The sequence below is a fragment of the Ovis aries genome, chromosome 1, assembly GCF_016772045.2.
Source record: "Ovis aries strain OAR_USU_Benz2616 breed Rambouillet chromosome 1, ARS-UI_Ramb_v3.0, whole genome shotgun sequence".
NCBI lineage: Eukaryota > Metazoa > Chordata > Mammalia > Artiodactyla > Bovidae > Ovis > Ovis aries.
Window position 1 is genome coordinate 69,431,529 of NC_056054.1, and position 19,211 is coordinate 69,450,739.

Genomic DNA, 19,211 nt, shown 5'->3' on the forward strand with positions numbered 1-19,211 from the left:
ACATTCTCTAAATTTAGTTACTAAAGAACTTTTATTACTTACTTCTAGGCTCTGTCTTAGCACTGTTTTGGTTCTTAAGAAGTGTGTGTGTGTGTGTGTGTGTGTGTGCACACGCAGATATTTTAACAGAGGAAAGGGGTTAGTATAATATTTATTATAATGATAATAGTTACTATATTATTATTAACAGAAGAAATAAGTTTTCTGATTGAATTCATACAGCCAGTTATAATGAATGGCTAGATGTATGCCAGACTTCCACATTTCTTACACATATTCCTATTATATGTCAATTTCTGTGTTTTATAGTCACAAGCAATGAGTAGCACATCTGATCTGTTGGACAAAATTTTTAAAGCTGTTGAAGAAAACATTACCACTGAGAATAGTTGCTCGCTCCTTATGGCTCTGGACACATTACTGAACTCTGAGAGTACAAAAGAAATGGTATTAAATATCATAAAAATTAAATAAATGATGGAATATTTAAAGTATTAGAAGATTTTTAAATATATACATATTTTAAATGTTGCATGAGTCATTAAAACGAAGTGTTTGATACCTGGGGGTTGGCTATGGTCTGTAGTTTTATGTATATTTGGGATTTCTTGTAATGCATAATTTTAAAAATTTCATTTACCTCTAAATGGACTTACTATAATTACAGAAGTTTAGAAATTTAGAAGTTTGGCTGGCTAATTCTAAGCATAGTTTGGTAGCAGTATTAATTGGTACAGCATAACTTTAGTATTTCCACCCCCCCCCCGTCACTCCATTAAATTTCCTAAATATAAAACTTAAAGAATTTTAAAGGATGTTTTAGAGTTTTAATCATCAGTGTCTTTTAATTTTATAATATATTTTTAAATTCCTTTTTGTCTTAAAAAAATCATTTAAAGTTGGATTGACTGGGAAAAAACAAAATTAAAATATATTTTATTTTTAAACAATTCATGAATGGTAATAAATAAGCTAATTGCAAATATTGACAATTTGTTCAACAAGAATGACAAAAAATTGTCATCATATTTATTATTACTGCATAGGGCATTTGACCTTGTAATGTCATAGTTGATTTGAAAAGGATGTAGAAGGTATTTATATAAAGGTTATTGGTAGTTTAAAACAGTGGTTAAAAGGACAAGAGTGAAAGAATAAGGTTTGTGTTCACTATAAAATTCTGTTGTTGAAGAGTAAGCCTTCATAAATAACTTGTACCCTACGATCTTAAAAATCTAAGTGATGACATCATTGATCTAGCTTAGGAGTAAGTAGATTCGGAAAGGAATAATGACTGGTTGCTATGACAATGTGGCTCTCACCAGCTGCTGATTTGTTGCCTGAACACAGGGTTTTACGTGCAAGATCCAGGCTCTGCGTGATAAGCTGTGGATCTTCCTGGTTCAGTCTTTCTATGCTGTTCGTCACACAGAAAGCTGGAAGCTGATGAGCACAGATGATCAACAGAAAATCCGAGCAGGTATGTTAGCCTTGAGATTTTTTATTCCTGTAATTGTGACAAGGGATATTTTAAAGGAATTCCAGTAAGTGGTAGGGTTAACGTTTATTTGCTTCTGTTCGATAATAGCCTGCTAATTGAAACTAGTGATAGTATGTTTAGGCAGTTTTAATAAATCATGCTTTTTTTGTTGTTATTCTTTGAAAATGAAACTCATTTCCTTTATACATACATATATAATTCTACTTTGTATTAGCAAGTGTTCTAGCAAATTTGCTTAAAAGCATTCTTGTAGAGAGATTAGAAGTATAGAAATGTAACCCTTACAGAACAGATTACCAAACATACTTTCTCTCCCTTTCAATATTATTTTTCCATAAAGCTTTTCCATGTTCTTTTGCATAAGATACCCTTTCTTGTGGTTTTGCTTAGATTAGATGGCTTTATTTCACGATCGATTGGTTCAGTGATATGATGTGTGCTATTGCGGAGTGTCCCTCAGGAGCTGCACAGTGGTCTTTGACATTTAATAGGTACCATTTGAAATATTAGCATTAAACAAAGGAGGTATACTGCTCAGAATGTGTTCAAAATGTTACAATAGAAAATTGAGGGTGTGGAACTAAAAATGGCTTCATGACTATTCTTGGATTAAAGCAGGTACCTTAGGAAAAATATTGACAGATTCAGTAAGTTTATTTTTTAAAACATTTTAAGAGACTGTATTTTATGAAGCAAACATTTCTGTACTGTAAAACATGGAAGACATATATGATATAATATATTCTTGATAATACGTGGATATATTAAATTCTTTAATGGTTTAGTCAGAATATGATTTGCTCTGTCTTGTGTTAGGAGTATAACATGCTAGTCTAGATAGAGGTGATCTCAGGAATACTTTGCAAAGAAATCCAACAAAACCTATGAAACAACAAAAGTCCTGAGAAGGTCTTTAGAAATTGAAATTTTTTTCCTGTGACTATTTCTGTTCTGATTTTTAGATGACAGTTCATCTGTATGATTCAGTGTGAAAAAATAAGATCAGCATTCCATGCGTAGGTGTCAGTCAACTCTCTTCTGTTTGAGAGTAAACTTTGTTTTTCTCCATTTTTTAAAGGATTTCATAGTTAAGTTGGGTCCCGAACAAGCTTCTTTATCTTAGTTCTGCAGAGTGCTAATATAAAATACATGTAAATACAAACACTTACATACACATATCTACAATAAAATGTTATTGGCATTCCAACTAATTGTCAAAAAGAACTTTTCAATCTACTACATCAGTGTAAAAATAATTTTTAAAATCTTAAATATGTTGAATTATAATGAGTCCTGACCTATGCGTAATTACTGCATTGGGAAATCCCAGATAAAGGAGTAATTCTGGGTTCTTTTTTTTATAACATTTCTTATGTTCTAGTTTGAGTTACTGGTCTTTGGGAGAAATCTTGTATTAATTTCTACCTGTATATTTTTGTGCAGTCATTTGCTGACCACAAACCAGTCCTTGTAATGCTATTTTTAGGAACCTGCTTTGTCTTATAACATAATTCCTATAGAACAGAGATAGTAGAAGGTGTATGGTAGAATTACAGATAATTTAATGTATTTTTCATCAGCTGTTTTAATAAAAATAAATTTGGAAATTATATATGTCTCTTCAAAATATATTTTAAAACTACATAACCTTCAAAAGGCAGAAATCCATTAGCTAAACTATATTTATAGCTCTTGTATCATTATTCCTATATTTTTCCCTGACGTCATTTAAATTCTTATTTGAAGAATATCAACTGAGTTCTCCAATAATTCCCATATAAACCTAAGTCTATAAAGTGAATTTCTATGTAATTCTAAAAAGAATGATATAAAGTTTAAGGATTGTCTTATGTTTTATTTTCAACAAAACCATATTTTTTTCTCTTTACTCTTTCCTCCTGACACACCTGCAAAATTAGAAAATTTTAAGTGTTTTTATATTTTTTAAGATAAAAATTTTCTCATGTTTAATAGTTTATAAAGTATTACATTTGCCACAATCTGTAATTTTTTTAAATTTGGAAAACCAGCTAAAAGGAAGTTATCTCTAAAATTTCACAACTTGAGAAAATTCTAGGTTTTTGTAAATGTACAAATCTTTTCCACAAGGCTATATGTTTCTCATGTATTAATTTTAATAACATAAAATCCATAGGAACAAGAAAATAAGATTCAAAGTAAATGTCTTTAAGATAACTTCTAAAGCAGATAGTTATTTAGTGTATTAGATGGGTTTCAGCTTTTTAAAAGTTATTTCCATCAAGATGTAACTATTTTCTGCTGATATAGTATTATCCCTTTACTTCTGTGGTATGAGTGCTTCCTATAAAAATAAATTGCTTTTTTCCCCTACAGCTGCATTTGACAAAGGTGATGACCGAAGACTTGGCAAAAAGCCTATTTTCAGTAGCTCTCAGGTAAACTTTTACAGTTTTATAAGCCCAGATGAAAAATAATTTAAATTTTATTTTGTTATATTTCAGAATAATTTTTAAAAATTTATTCATTAACTAAAGCTGTTCCTGGATGGAAATAATTTTGACTCTTTTAAATCAAGTAAACCATTTTAAATTTTTAAGTGATATGCATTTTTTATATCCAGTTGACATGGGAAGTGAAATATTGTCTACCTTTTCTATTTCCTTGAAAACCTTTTTGGCAACTAGCATATTGGAACTATTCCAGATCAGAAATTTTCCAGAATTCTAAATTCATTTCCATGTCTATTTTTCTAATTAACCTACTTCTTAAAAAGAAGATTTCAGTTGTCCCAGTTTTCTCTAAACTAAGATTTTAATCCACATAAGGTATTTTTGGTGTGAAAAAGGCAATTAACATCAAGAGTACAGTTGTTTTCACTTTAAAATTACTTGGTGTACTTACATGAGGTAACCAAAATAGTCAAACTCTTAAAAACAAAGTAGAATGGTGGCTGCCAGGGTCTGGGGAGAGAAGGCAAAGGGGAATAATTCAATGAAGATAAAGTCTCAGTTTTGCAAGGTGAAAAAGTTCTAGAGGTTTGTTGCACAGTAAGGCATATATAGTCAACCTGACTGTACTGCCCACTTAAAAATAATTAAGATGGTAAGTTTTATGTTATTTGTTTTTTAGCACATTTACACATACACACATTATTAATGATGGTTAGAGTTTCAGTCTAGCTAACTTAATATATGTGAAGTACAAAATTATACTAACCTAGACATGTATTCCAATGATATGGAGACATACACTGAGAGTTCCAGTTTGAAATGCAAAGAATATATTGCCCTTGCAAGAATGGAATAGGGAATCTTTTCTTCCTTATCAGCTAGTAGCTGGGAACTCATACAACTCCAAGCCACAACCAGTAGCTCTCATGACTGTGGCAGAGGTCAAGCTCTAAATGTCTTGGGTGAAAAACTGTGGGACACCAGAACTTTTTGCTAGTACACCTCCTAGGACTATTTCCCTAAGTCTATTTCATAACATACTAGTTCCATCATTTAAAAAGTTGAAATATAGTAAAAACAATGTAAAGGAATAGTACTAGACCTGAAAGTGTCTAAGAGGAAGGCTTTAGAGGGCTACTCTTTTTCTTTATCATGTGGTAAACATTCCTAATTGGTATAAGAAACATTGTATATAAGAAACATGTGTAAACTTTGTAGATATAAATCACAGATAGTCTAAAAATGCATATACATTGAATTCTCACCATGTAATGTTAATGCTGAAATTTCTAAAGGAGTACAGTTACTCCATATACTATATAAACACTTTAAAATAGATAGACTCCAGGATAGAGTAAATTAAGTAAGATTAGTTTTAAAGGTGGGAAGAGATCTAACATCAGAGTCTTCCTGGTCTTAAGTATTAAAAATAGAGAAATTTATTTTTTGAGCTAAGATTTGATGAAGAAAACAAAATCAAGGACCAAGCCTATTTGAAGTTTACAAGTATTACAGAATCCTAGTACACTCCACTGAATGGGACCAGTCTCTACCCCTAAATATGCATAATCCGAGGCCCAGAGACATTAATAATGAGTTTTTAAACATCTGAGGTTTTTTTCTTCAGTTAGTAGTAAAGTTAGAATAGGAATCTAATTATTCTTTATACCTTGCTTTTTGCTAACTAGCTTATTTATTATTTGCTTAACTAGCTTATTTATTATTTATGTATATAGGTATGTATGTGTGAATATAAATACACACTTACCAATACATTATTTTTATCTTAAACAAATTTTCATTGTAAATAGAAGCTTTCTCTATTAGAAATAACTAGACCTTGAACTGTATCCCAATATCTGCTCAAGGTTGATAACCATCATCACATGTTCTTTGAGTACCCAGCGTGTGATGGGCATGGTGCTAAGGGATCAAAGAAGACAACACAGGTTCTGCCCCATACCTCTACAATCTCATAACAGCCTTCCAAAGGAGGTGGGGGGCAGTATTTACATAAAAAATGGCAATATATTCTTAAAATTTTATTCTATAATTCATACCAGTTATTCGCTTCCATACAAAGTTGGTTCTAACCAAAATGATAAAGAAGGTGAATTGTCTTTAGTGCCCTTCTGTTTTCCTCTTTTTACCTATTTCATTTGTTTTTAGGACCCCTTTTCTTTTCTCCAGACAACCAATACTGTATTAAGAGGCTGTGGGCGATGTTTATGGGTTTGGGGTTTTTTTTTGCTTTTCCCCTGCCCCAAAAACCAAATTTTTCAAATGTCAATGTGTTATTTCCCAGGAGCTTCCCTCTGGCCCTTGCCTCCAGAGGACTAAATATTTCGTGATAAAATTTCTGGCATTTGGTATATAGGATTGAAGAGAGAATTTTTGGTGAAAAATCATTATAATGTCCCTCAGAATTTACCATATAATGACTACGTGCTTTAAAGCAGTAAATCTTGAGCTCAAGTCCTAGTTCAATCCCTTTTCATCATGTGCATGCATGTGAGTGCTAAGTCGCTTCAGTCATGTCTGATTATTTGCGACCCTATGGATTATAGCCTGCCAGGCTTCTCTGTCCATGGGATTTTCCAGGCAAGAATACTGGAGTGGGCTGCCGTGTCCTCCTCCAGGAGATCTTCCTGACCCAGATACTGAACCCTTGTCTCTTACATCTCCTGCACTGGCAGGTGGGTTCTTTACCACTAGCGTCACCTGGGAAGCCCGTGGCCTTGGGTAAATTACATACCTGCTTTAAGCCCCAGTTTCTTGTCTAAGAAATGGAGATAGCAGCAGGAGATATCTTACAGAATTGTTGTGAGGAATAAGTGAGATGATATATGAAAAGCATTTTAGCACAAAACCTGGGAGTGGGCCCTCAAAAAATGTGGGATTCTATCATTTACCCAAGGCATCCTAATATCATTAAATGTTAATCTCTACCATAATTTCACAAAGTTAAATAGTATGCCTTTTTAAAAGTAGAATTTCCTATTAATTGTTGTTTGTTGTATTTCAGATTTGATTAAGGTAAGGTGATCAAAGACACATTTAAGTGATCCAAGATAATTCAAGTTTTAAGTGGCCCTAAATCATAATGTGAATTTTGCTGCTTTTTCCTCTTTGAAAAACTGGCTATTGAAACATAAAGCATTACGTGTCAAAGACTTTTCAAAATACAAAGTTTTTTTTTTTTCTTTTTTGTAGCAAAGAAAACAGGTTACTGACTGTGGTGCTATAAAAAACAAATCCGCTGGAGGAAGTAACAAGAAAGAGTGTCTGAGTTATCTCTCTGCTCATCAGAAGATGAAATCTGATGGATTAGGAGCCTCTGGACATTCATCAAGTACTAATAGAAATTCTATAAATAAAACTTTGAAGCATGATCCTTTAAAGGAAAAGGATCCAAAAGCAGCATCCAAGGGTACAAAAGAATTAAAGACTGTGGGAAAAAATGTTTCTGGAAAGCCCAAAGCTATCATAAAGCCCAAAACGGAAAACAGTGATAATGCAAAGTCAACAAACCTGTCACCTAGACAAGCTGTGGAAAGATCAGCAACAGCAGCAGCAGATGAACAGAAAAATTCAGGAAATGGAAAAGGAGTGAGAAATCAGGAAGAGCAAATTACAGGTGCCAGACCCAAGGTACTCACTGGAAATTTAAATGTGCAAGCCAAAGCAAAGCCTTTGAAGAAAGTGACAGGCAAAGATTCTCCACACCTCCAAATTGCAGGGCCCTCCAGCAGATCTACGAATTCAAGTATGGAATTACTGACTTCCACTGACTCTCTGGATGAACCAAAAGAAAATGGGTCAGTGAAAGAGAAGCTTTCTGGTCATAAACCTTCCTCTTGTGACTCTCGGGGACAGACTGTGAAAAACAGTGTAGAAGGTATCAAAACTTCCACTGTAGGTGAGTTTTAGCACTCTGATAATTTTATTTAGTTTCAAATGCCAAAAAGAATTTAGTTACATATACTTATGCAAACTGAGGAAAAGTTTTTCGCATTCTAACATTTAATTTTGCATATATATTGTATGACCAGTGAATTTATACATAATTATTACGTATTTATTGTTCAGTCTCATGACCCACTCATCTCCATTTACAGCAATGAAATCTCGACCTGTTTCAAAAGATACCAATGGAATTTCCAATAAAAAAAGCACTCATGAACAGGAATCTAATACACATAACAGGTAAGTCTTCATTATCTTACCTAGACAGTAGCTTTCTCTGGAAGTCAGTCATGTACTAACTTCTAGCTAAATATTTTTAAGATATTTTTCCTTAGAAAATTTAATATATTTGTATAATGATACTTTAAAACTTATTATACAAAATGATAGAATAATAATGTATCCTTGTGGCACCTAAGTATGCATTGCTTTCCCATAGTAGAGCTACAGTTTTATAAACTTAAACACTTACAAACTTTTTCTATTTTCAGAAAAGAGATATTTTTTACTTGAGAAAAAGTATTTTTCTTTTTGCTTTAATTGATGTTTAATTGATTTACAGTGTTGTGAAAAACTATATTTCATGCATGGGTCTTTTAAAAAATTATGTTTCAGAGTCTCAGTGTAATACTGAACACAAATAATTTTTCTTAGTGTGCTAAAGAAGATCACCAGCAAAGGATACAGTGATCCAGTATCACAGGCAATTTTAAAAAAAAGAGGAAATGGAAATGGATGTGCTACAGTTCCACAGAGGACAAAGAATGCCACAGCTAATCTTGCTAAAACTCAAGGTAAAGTTGAAATACTACTAGGTTTTACTTCTTTTTTTTTTTTTTTTAATTTTTATTTTTACTTTATTTTACAATACTGTATTGGTTTTGCCATACATTGACATGAATCCACCATGGGTGTACACGCGATCCCAAACATGAACCCCCCTCCCACCTCCCTCCCCACAACATCCCTCTGGGTCATCCCCGTGCACCAGCCCCAAGCATGCTGTATCCTGCATCAGACATAGACTGGTGATTCGATTCTTACATGATAGTATACGTTTCAATGCCATTCTCCCAAATCATCCCATCCTCTCCCTCTCCCTCTGAGTCCAAAAGTCCACTATACACATCTGTGTCTTTTTTGCTGTCTTGCATACACGGTCATCATTGCCATCTTTCTAAATTCCATATATATGTTAGTATACTGTATTGGTGTTTCTCTTTCTGGCTTACTTCACTCTGTATAATCGGCTCCAGTTTCATCCATCTCAACAGAACTGATTCAAATGTATTCTTTTTAATGGCTGAGTAATACTCCATTGTGTATATGTACCAAAGCTTTCTTATCCATTCATCTGCTGATGGACCTCTAGGTTGTTTCCATGTCCTGGCTGTTATAAACAGTGCTGTGATGAACATTGGGGTACATGTGTCGCTTTCAATTCTGGTTTCCTCAGTGTGTATGCCCAGCAGTGGCATTGCTGGGTCATATGGCAGTTCTATTTGCAGTTTTTTAAGGAATCTCCACACTGTTTTCCATAGTGGTTGTACTAGTTTGCATTCCCACCAACAGTGTAGGAGGGTTCCCTTTTCTCCACACCCTCTCCAGCATTTATTGCTTGCAGATATTAGGATCGCAGCCATTCTGACTGGTGTGAAGTGGTACCTCATTGTGGTTTTGATTTGCATTTCTCTAATAATGAGCGATGTTGAGCATCTTTTCATGTGTTTGTTAGCCATCCGTATGTCTTCTTTGGAGAAATGTCTGTTTAGTTCTTTGGCCCATTTTTGATTGGGTCGTTTATTTTTCTGGAATTGAGTTGCATAAGTTGCTTGTATATTTTTGAGATTAGTTGTTTGTCCGTTGTTTCATTTGCTATTATTTTCTCCCATTCAGAAGGCTGTCTTTTCACCTTGCTTATATTTTGCTTTGTTGTGCAGAAGCTTTTAATTTTAATTAGATCCCATTTGTTTATTTTTGCTTTTATTTCCAGAATTCTGGGAGGTGGATCATAGAGGATTCTGCTGTGATTTATGTCTGAGAGTGTTTTGCCTATGTTCTCCTCTAGGAGTTTTATAGTTTCTGGTCTTACATTTAGATCTTTAATCCATTTTGAGTTTACTTTTGTGTGCGGTGTTAGAAAGTGATCTAGTTTCATTCTTTTACAAGTGGTTGACCAGTTTTCCCAGCACCACTTGTTAAAGAGATTGTCTTTACTCTACTGTATATTCTTGCCTCCTTTGTCAAAGATAAGGTGTCCATATGTGTGTGGATTTATCTCTGGGCTTTCTATTTTGTTCCATTGATCTGTATGTCTGTCTTTGTGCCAGTACCATACTGTCTTGATGACTGTGGCTTTGTAGTAGAGCCTGAAGTCAGGCAAGTTGATTCCTCCAGTTCCATTCTTCTTTCTCAAGATTGCTTTGGCTATTAGAGGTTTTTTGTATTTCCATACAAATCTTGAAATTATTTGTTCTAGTTCTGTGAAAAACATCGCTGGTAGCTTGATAGGGATTGCACTGAATTTGTAAATTGCTTTGGGTAGTATACTCATTCTCACTATATTGATTCTTCCAATCCATGAACGTGGTATATTTCTCCATCTATTAGTATCCTCTTTGATTTCTTTCATCAGTGTTTTATAGTTTTCTATATATAGGTCTTTAGTTTCTTTAGGTAGATATATTCCTAAGTATTTTATTCTTTTCATTGCAATGGTGAATGGAATTGTTTCCTTAATTTCTTTTTCTACTTTCTCATTATTAGTGTATAGGAATGCAAGGGATTTCTGTGTGTTGATTATATATCCTGTAACTTTACTATATTCATTGATTAGCTCTAGTAATTTTCTGGTGGAGTCTTTAGGGTTTTCTATGTAGAGGATAATTGCCCATGCACATCTCCACAGACAGTGACTGGACATCGAACTTCTTGCACATTGGGTTCTTTTGTCAGGATTTCTTTAGCCTTCTCGCAGAGGCTCTTAACCTGGGACTGGGACAGCTGCTTGCACTCGTTCAGCTGCTCGATCCAGTGGTCCAGCTCCTTGGTGAACACCTTCTCGTCCATGATGCCACCCGCCCGAACCGGCTGCCGCTCCACGCTCCTCCCGCACCGCCGCCCGCACACGGGCCACACGCACACGCCGCCGCCGGTTCCCAGGGTATTTGTGAGGGTACCGGCGGTTGCTCGACGCTAGCGCTGGCCCTCTGGCTCGCCCCTCTGTGCTCGGCCACCGGCCCCTGCCCTCCTCCACTCGCTGTAGCCCCAAAGCTCTGCTCTCTGTAATGGCGGCCGCCGGCCTGGTGACGTCACGCCTAGCGTCAGGAGGCGGCAGGGTGCGGAGGGGTAGGAGGGCCGGGACCGGAGCTGCGCTAGCCCCGGTCCGCCGCCAGCCAGACTCGCGCGGTAGGGCTCGACGCGCAGGCGCAAAGCCGCCCGCTGGTTACTGAGGCACCTTGGCCTTTAGGGCGTGGTCCTCTAGCAGGGAGGGGCCGAGGGAAGGGAAGTCCCAGACCGGGCAGGGGCCTGGTTTGCTCCTCTACTTCTTTGTTTAAATGGAATAAGCAGAACTCTGACTCTGGAACTTCAGCAACAGATAAGCAAAATATAACATGACTTCACTTATTTTACATTCATTTCATACTTCAGAGACAAGATTTTGTTCTTCCACTTTTCAGACAAGTATTTTGGTATTTGGGGGTATAAGTTTACTCTTTATTTTCTTTTGTGAAAATCATATTAAGGGAGTCACCAGGTTATCTGCATTTCTGGTCCTTCTATATATTATGCCTGTGTTTCTTCAAAGCTTCATTGATAACTCTAAGAATTCCATCTGCAAAGCCAGCACTAAAAAGCTCTTTAAAAACTAATGGTACCTAAAAAAAAAAAAACTAAACTAATGGTACTGTCTAGAGAGCTGTAATACTAGGAAGGAAGAATTTTCTCTCTAGACCCTGTGCTGTGCCTGTTGTTTTCCATGTTGTAAGAAAGAGAAGAATACTGATCAGATTGCATATTTGCTAATATAATAACAGATTTTAAAAATTAATTTGCTTCATGCATTAAGCATTCACATATGTAAGAGCAGTTTGTAAAATGCTAAACACAGTTCTGGGGTAGGTAATGAATTAATACTGAAAGTAAATTTTAAAATAAGCCAGAGAAAAATTGTTCATGTTCTAGTAGATAAAAAATAAACATTTAAAAAGATTTGGTAATTCTGTTTGACAGTTTTAAATGCTCAAAATATCATCTCTAGAACATCAACCATTATAAACAAGTGAATTCTCAAAATCAGTCCTCTTTCCTTCCAGTAACCAGCTTTAGTTTCAACTGCAGATCTAAGTTGTTAACCCTAATGAGCTATAATAATAATGATCTGGTTATGAGAAATAAATTAGTTTTGTTACTGTTGGAAGAAAAAATTACAACAACTTCAACATTTCTATTTTGTATTTAGTTTGATTCTCTTTTTCAACTGTGTGGAACAGTCTATTTTCCGCCCCTAGAACTTCAAAGAGAAGACCCTTAGTACTCTCTTGGCATAAGAAAACCAGATTTTTCTACCTGTGTATATTTATGCAAATCCAATTCTGGCATAAGGCTCAATGCTCTTTGCTTGAAGAAGAGAGAGCCTATTTTAATAATTTTACTTGAGATGCTGCAATAGGTTCTCTATATTTGTAGTAAAAAATATTTTTTATTTTATCAAGTCATTAACTCCTAATTTGTAATTGTCCATTTGATCTTATGTTACCATTTCATCATGTTATGTTTTTGTTTCTTTTAAAGGATTTTAAAAACCATATTGAATTTCACTCACAAACTGGAAGATATATTTTTAAATTTTCTTTTCTTAGGATCCCAAGGATCACCAAATTCAGTAAAATCTTCAGTGTCTTCAAGGCAGTCTGATGAAAATGTGACAAAATTGGACCACAGTGCAACTACAGATAAACAAACACCTAAGAGAAAAATTGTCAAGCAAGGACAAACAACTTTGCCTAAGATTGGTGCAAAAAAGGTCACAGTGCCTAAAAACCCAAATCAACCTAAAAAAGGTGAAAATTTGAATAATAAAGACTCAAAACCAAAAACACTTCCTGAACAGGTTATACTGAAGACTCTGCCTTCTTCTCAGAGACCTTTAAAAAGTGAACCATCTGTTGTCCTGAAAAGTGTGTTTCTTGACGTATGTGATAATAAGAACAAAAGCAGTGTTTCTGAACAGAAGCCTCATGAACCTCTAACTAATCTCACAGCCAAAACCAGTGATGCAGAAGCATTTCAGTCACCATGCATACTCGACTCACAGAAGACACTGAACAATCAAGAAAAAGAGAAGTTGGTGTTAGAATGCCAAAATACTTCAAATCTGGATAAATTAATAAAACATGAACTGGAATCAAAACAGATATGTTCAGTTAAAAGTGAAACAGATGTTTCTGGTCACAAAAAAATAGATCACTGCACCATAGCTAAAATACCTTGTCATTCTGATGAGAGTGATAATGTCGATCCAAAATTTTATAGTACCACTGTTCTAAAATCCATGATTTCAAATCCAAAAGAAAACTCTTTGAACTCGAATCCTGTTTGTGACTTAGACTCAGCACATGTCGGACAACTCCATTCAGAATCAGATAGGGAGAAGCAAGTAGGGAGAAAAGATACAAACCAAAAATTAAGCATTAAATGTGTGAAAGATGTTTTACCTTGGGTTCCTGAAAAGACAAATGGTACCTTAAATTCTGGTCAAGATGACAGAAAATCTAAAATTCGTGTAGAAGAAGAGACAATTCCTAGTCAGTTGTCTAATGACTCTGCCATGAATGAAGACAGTCATGCTACAGTAGGTTCACATATTTCCTCCAAGTGTTTTTTGGAACAAGTATCAGGGAAAAATTCTCCTAAAGATACGGAAACAACAGAAACTTCAGAGAGCCATGAAACTCCAGAAGCGCCATTCATGAGTCACTGGAATTTGAGTACCAATGTTCTGCATCAGAGAGAGAGTCCTGAATCAGACAGTGGCAGTGCCACAACATCCTCTGATGACATAAAGCCCAGATCTGAAGACTATGATGCTGGAGGGTCTCAGGATGATGATGGGTCAAATGACAGAGGTGTTTCTAAATGTGGCACTATGCTGTGCCATGATTTTCTTGGAAGAAGTAGCAGTGATACCAGTACTCCTGAAGAATTAAAAATATATGATAGCAACTTAAGAATTGAAGTGAAAATGAAAAAGCAAAGTAGTAGTGACCTTTTCCAAGTTAATTCAACAAGTGATGATGAGATTCCTAGGAAAAGGCCAGAAAATTGGTCTCGATCTACAATAGTTCATCCTAGGGAAAAAGAAAATATTCCACGAGGCAGTGTCCAGTTTGTACAGGAAGTAGATCAAGTTTCTTCCTCAGCAGATGAAACAGAAGATGAAAGGTCTGAAGCTGAAAATGTTGCAGAAAATTTCTCTACATCTAACCCAGCTCTTCAGCAGTTTCAGGGGATAATTAATCTAGCTTTTGAAGATGCAACTGAAAATGAAAGTCATGAGTTTCGTGTAACTAAAAGTTTTAAAAGGTCTGTTTTACTTTCTGTAGATGAATGTGAAGAGATAGGATCTGATGAAGGGGAGGTCCATGCTTTCTTTCAACCTTCTGTAGATTCTCTTTCACCTTCTGATGTTTTTGATGGTATTTCTCATGAACATCATGGAAGGACCTGCTACTCCAGATATTCACAAGGAAGTGAAGGTAGTGTTTTAGAATGCAGACAAAAGAAAAGCAATAGTATATATAAAAACAAAAGCTCTCCCTTGGGTCTTAGTAGCATTGACTCGTCAAGAAAAGATAAACAGAGTGCATCAGCCACAGCAAAAAAGGGCACAACAGATGTCTTGTCCAAAGGAGGCAGACAGCTTCCTCCAGGAGATAAAAAAGTATATAGTGGAAGCAATGTGGATAATGACTTTGAGACACACAGCAAATTTTCAGATAGTGATATAAAATCTCAAGAAAGACCATGTCATTTGGAACTTCATCAAAGAGAATCCAATTCTGACATACCAAAGAACAGCTTCACAAAGTCTCTGGACTCCTCTTGGAGTCAAGTTCTGCCTCAGGAAGGTCAAGTGAAAGAAAGCCATTCTACAGCTACCGAAAAAGCTAATATTGCTTTATCTGCAGGTAATGTACAGAAATAGACATGCTAAATTCATAAGAAAAAGAGTTTATAGAATCTTAAAGTTGTCGGTAGCCCCTGAATGTTATATTTTAGTTAGAATAACTGCTTAAGCAACAGATTCAAATTTTAAATGAAAACTGGAATTTCTTAATAGAATGAAAATCAGCTAGTTGCTCTTAATTGTTCACTTAAAATCTTAGTGAAAAATTAACATGTAATAAAAATTTTGGTTGTTTATTAGAGCTAATCTACTAAGAGATTTTACATGAAAGAATAAAGAGAAAAACATAGTTTGCTATTATTTAGTTATTTATGTCTAATTTAACATAGGAATTCTTGACTATTAGACATTTTATTATACATTGGATATGATTTATGAACTATGCTAATATATAAGAGGGCTGTGCAATAAGTATAGTAATATGTAACTAAAAACACTGAACTATTTTAACTAGACTAATTATTAAAATTTATATACATTTTACAGAGATTAAGACTTTCAAGATCACTATAATTCTGTTCTAAAATTTTCAAGTAAAAAGATAAATTTCCTTAAAGAGATTATATTTAGAGAAATGATAACATATGAAAAAAAGCCCAGGCTTATTTCATATGTATAGATGGTTCCTGTCTAATTGTTTTGTGTTGTTTGTCTTCCTTATTATTGTAATTTGAACTATGACCCACATTTAAAATATGCAATAGTGGCTGATTAAGTAGCTATTGTATACCAGAATGAAGAAAAATACTTACCAATAGTCCCTGTAGAGCAAAATCACAAGAGTAGGGAGCTCATAAAGTTGTACTTTTTTGTTTGTCCTTGCTTGCATCCTCTTTGCATGTGCAATATACTAGTAAGTCTTTAGGTAAAATGTATCGATTCTCCTTTTGAAACTGACTTACCTTAAACATCACCATCAAATAACCATGTCCTTTTTTCTCTTTAAGTTTCTATTGTAGTGAATTAGATATATGTGTGCATTCTGTTTATGTTTAAATAATTTTTGTTTTCTGTATCACAAGCTTTTACATTAAATTATGGAGAATTATTGTTAGTTTCCTATGTTGATTTTCCTGTTAAACATTACCTTCAAGTTTTTTTTTTTAAACAGAGAAAAAGAAATGCCTCAAAAATCTTCTCCATTTTGTATAAATGTTATTTTTCCCATTTTGTGGGGTTTTTGGACTATAACTGTTATATTGTGTTAATAGTTCTACAGAACTCTGAGGGGGTACCAACATGTGCAATTTTTACATTGTGTAGTATTATGAATTATTTCAGGAGACATAGATGGTTGTGACACAGTGGCACAAATCTACATGTATGACCATCGGCCTTCAAAAACCCTGTCTCCAATATATGAGATGGATGTAACAGAAGCATTTGAGCAGAAAATGGAATCAGAAACACAAGTTACAGACATGGATTTTGAAGATGAGCAACACTTTGCAAAACAAGACTGGACACTATTAAAGCAACTGCTCTCTGAACAGGACTCTAACTTAAATATCACAAATTCTGTTCCTGAAGACTTAAATTTAGCACAGTATCTAATTAATCAGACACTACTTTTAGCACGAGACAGCTCAAAACCTCAGGGTAAAGCACATGTAGACACTTTGAACAGATGGAGTGAACTAACATCTCCATTTGATGATTCCTCAGCAAGCATTACCATGGCTAGTTTTTCCTCTGAAGAATGTTCACCCCAAGGGGAATGGACAATTCTGGAACTGGAAACTCAGCATTAAGAGTGTCAACACTTCAGAAAATGTTAAAATATGCCACCTCTTTATTTTTTTGATGTTTATATTGTATCCAAATGATAACTGCATTAGCCAGATTTAGTCTATTGTTACTACTGAGGAAGTCTTTCCAATTTAGTTTATTAATATGAGATCATATGTAGAAAAAAGTGTTTTGTTTTGTTTTGTTTTGTTTTTTCTAAAAATCTTGAGCATGTTTTCTATAATTATTGGAGAATTTAGAAGACCTATAAGGAAACCCTTGCTTTAGTTTTCCTTTCCTAACTGGTCAGTTACTTATCATTCAATAATTTAAACTGTGAATGCACAAGTAGAACAGTCCCTTTTTCTCTGCATATGGTAACAGGAATTTAACAATAAAAAAAACTTATCATGCTTGTGTCAATTTATGTAGAGTTAATCTGTGACATTCAAACTCAGGTTGGTATGGTTAGACTGATAGCTAGTATTAGGAAGAACCTTCACTTTTCCAGCCATTTAGATCCAGGAAATTATTAAGTAAATGCATCTCAAATTTCATTGACATTTTTACTAAAACAAGAGAAGCAGAATTTCCTGTATCTCTTTTGGGGGATATATCCAGAGAAAGGCATCTGCTATTATCCAAAAGAAGTAGGAAAATTGTCCATCAGTTTTATCTGTACAGTAATTCCTTTGGATGGTGGGATATAATAGAATTGGCATCTCTGAAAGCTTTGTAACTGACTCATAATTTCTCTAAAATATATCAGAAGTAAAAAAAAATCTTTTGGTTTAGAATTCCTTTTGTAATTTAACAAAGTTTTGGGGGAATTCCCTGGTGGTCCAGTGGTTAGGACTCAGTGCTTTCACTGCTGTGACCCAGATTCAATCCCTGGTCAGGGAACTAAGATCCCATAAGCCAAGCAGTGCAGCCAAAAATGAAAAGAAATTAATTCACAAAGTTTTCAACAAATGACAACTATAGAGATAATCTATAACTATTTTGAATATCAACAACTGTATAAATATACAATCATTTGGTATTCTTACACATTAGTTAATATTAGCTGCTGCTGCTAAGTCGCTTCAGTCGTATCTGACTCTGCACGACCCCATAGACGGCAACCCACCAGGCTTCCCCATCCCTGGGATTCTCCAGGCAAGAACACGACTGGGTTGCCATTTCCTTCTCCAATGCTACTAACCTGTTATACCATAAATTCACGATGCTTTTTTTTAACTAGAAGCTCTACAAGGAGCACTCATTCATTCAGTCAAGACACACATTTGTTCTAGGCTCTGAAGTGTGAAGATAAAGTTTGATTCCTGCTCCTCAAAACTGAGTTCAGTTTCTAATGAAGAGAAGAAACCTTATAAGGTCAAAAACAGTATTATAAGAACTTTATATCTTAAAAGCTGGATGGGAATTTAGAGGTTAGTTTAATCCCTTCAAATTCCCAAGGAAGATTCTGAAGCCCAGAGGAATTTTTAAAGTGCCCAAGGTCCCACACTGATTTGTGAGCCAGAATCCAATATTCCTTAATTTCAGTTTGATGTATGACATACTTCATTTGGTATATGATAGAGTCAGAAACAGCACAGATTCTCAAGACAGTGTGTTATTTTCTTTTTCTCCAAATGTGAAATTGTTATTTTAATAAACTACCTCAGGAGTTTACAAATTTATTACTGAAACTTCATTTCTTTCATGTCATACGTGCAAATAGATAGTAGGGAACGAAATTTGCTTAAGTATGACACCTTAGGTAATTTCAGGAGTATGCTTTCTTATCATGCGCATCATCAACATATCTACCAGTCTATTTCTTGTGGGACTCTGGACCAGTTCTTTATCATTCAGCAAACATATTGAAAAATAATTGCTGAAATTTATTTAGCACTTATTAGATGTTAGACACTGTGCTTGTCGTTGTTCAGTCACTCAGTCCTGTCCAACTCTTTGTGATCCCATGGACTGCAGCATGCCAGGTTTCCCTGTCCTTCACTGTCTCCCAGAGTTTGCTCAGACTCATGTCCATTGAATTGGTGATGGCATCCAACCATCTTATCCTCTGTTGTCCCCTTCTACTCCTGCCTTCAATCTTTCCCAGCATCAGGGTCTTTTTCCAGTGAGTCAGCTGTTCGTATCAGGTGGCCAAAGTATTGGAGTTTCAGCTTCAGCATCAGTCCTTCCAGTGAATGTTCAGGACTGTTTTCCTTTAGGATTGACTGGTTTGATCTTGATGTCCAAGGGACTCTTCAAGAGTCTTCTCTAGCGCCACAGTTCAAAAGCATCAGTTCTTCAGCACTCAGCCTTTATAGTCCAACTCTCACATCCATACATGACTACTGGAAAAACCATAGCTTTGACTATACAGACCTTTGTCAGCAAAGTG

General features: G+C 35.0%; 1 protein-coding gene and 1 non-coding gene across 4 annotated transcripts in view; both read left to right on the forward strand.

The window, feature by feature from the left end:
- Window positions 1-18,501, forward strand: part of BTBD8 (BTB domain containing 8) — a 95,664-nt gene extending 77,163 nt beyond the window's left edge. For 2 of the 3 annotated variants that reach the window (XM_012176065.4, XM_060411616.1), the window contains 8 exons: window positions 310-447; window positions 1,351-1,480; window positions 3,857-3,918; window positions 7,147-7,852; window positions 8,052-8,139; window positions 8,554-8,693; window positions 12,762-15,089; window positions 16,370-18,501. In XM_012176065.4, the coding sequence (XP_012031455.3) occupies window positions 310-447; window positions 1,351-1,480; window positions 3,857-3,918; window positions 7,147-7,852; window positions 8,052-8,139; window positions 8,554-8,693; window positions 12,762-15,089; window positions 16,370-16,839 (4,062 nt within the window). In that variant the 3' untranslated portion in view covers window positions 16,840-18,501. The remainder of the gene's footprint in view (window positions 1-309; window positions 448-1,350; window positions 1,481-3,856; window positions 3,919-7,146; window positions 7,853-8,051; window positions 8,140-8,553; window positions 8,694-12,761; window positions 15,090-16,369) is intronic. The other variant, XM_004002191.5, reaches the window with a different exon arrangement.
- TRNAE-UUC (transfer RNA glutamic acid (anticodon UUC)) lies at window positions 17,648-17,719 on the forward strand. The gene has a single exon. It is a non-coding gene; the product is annotated as a tRNA-Glu (tRNA).
- Window positions 18,502-19,211: the final 710 nt, after the last annotated feature.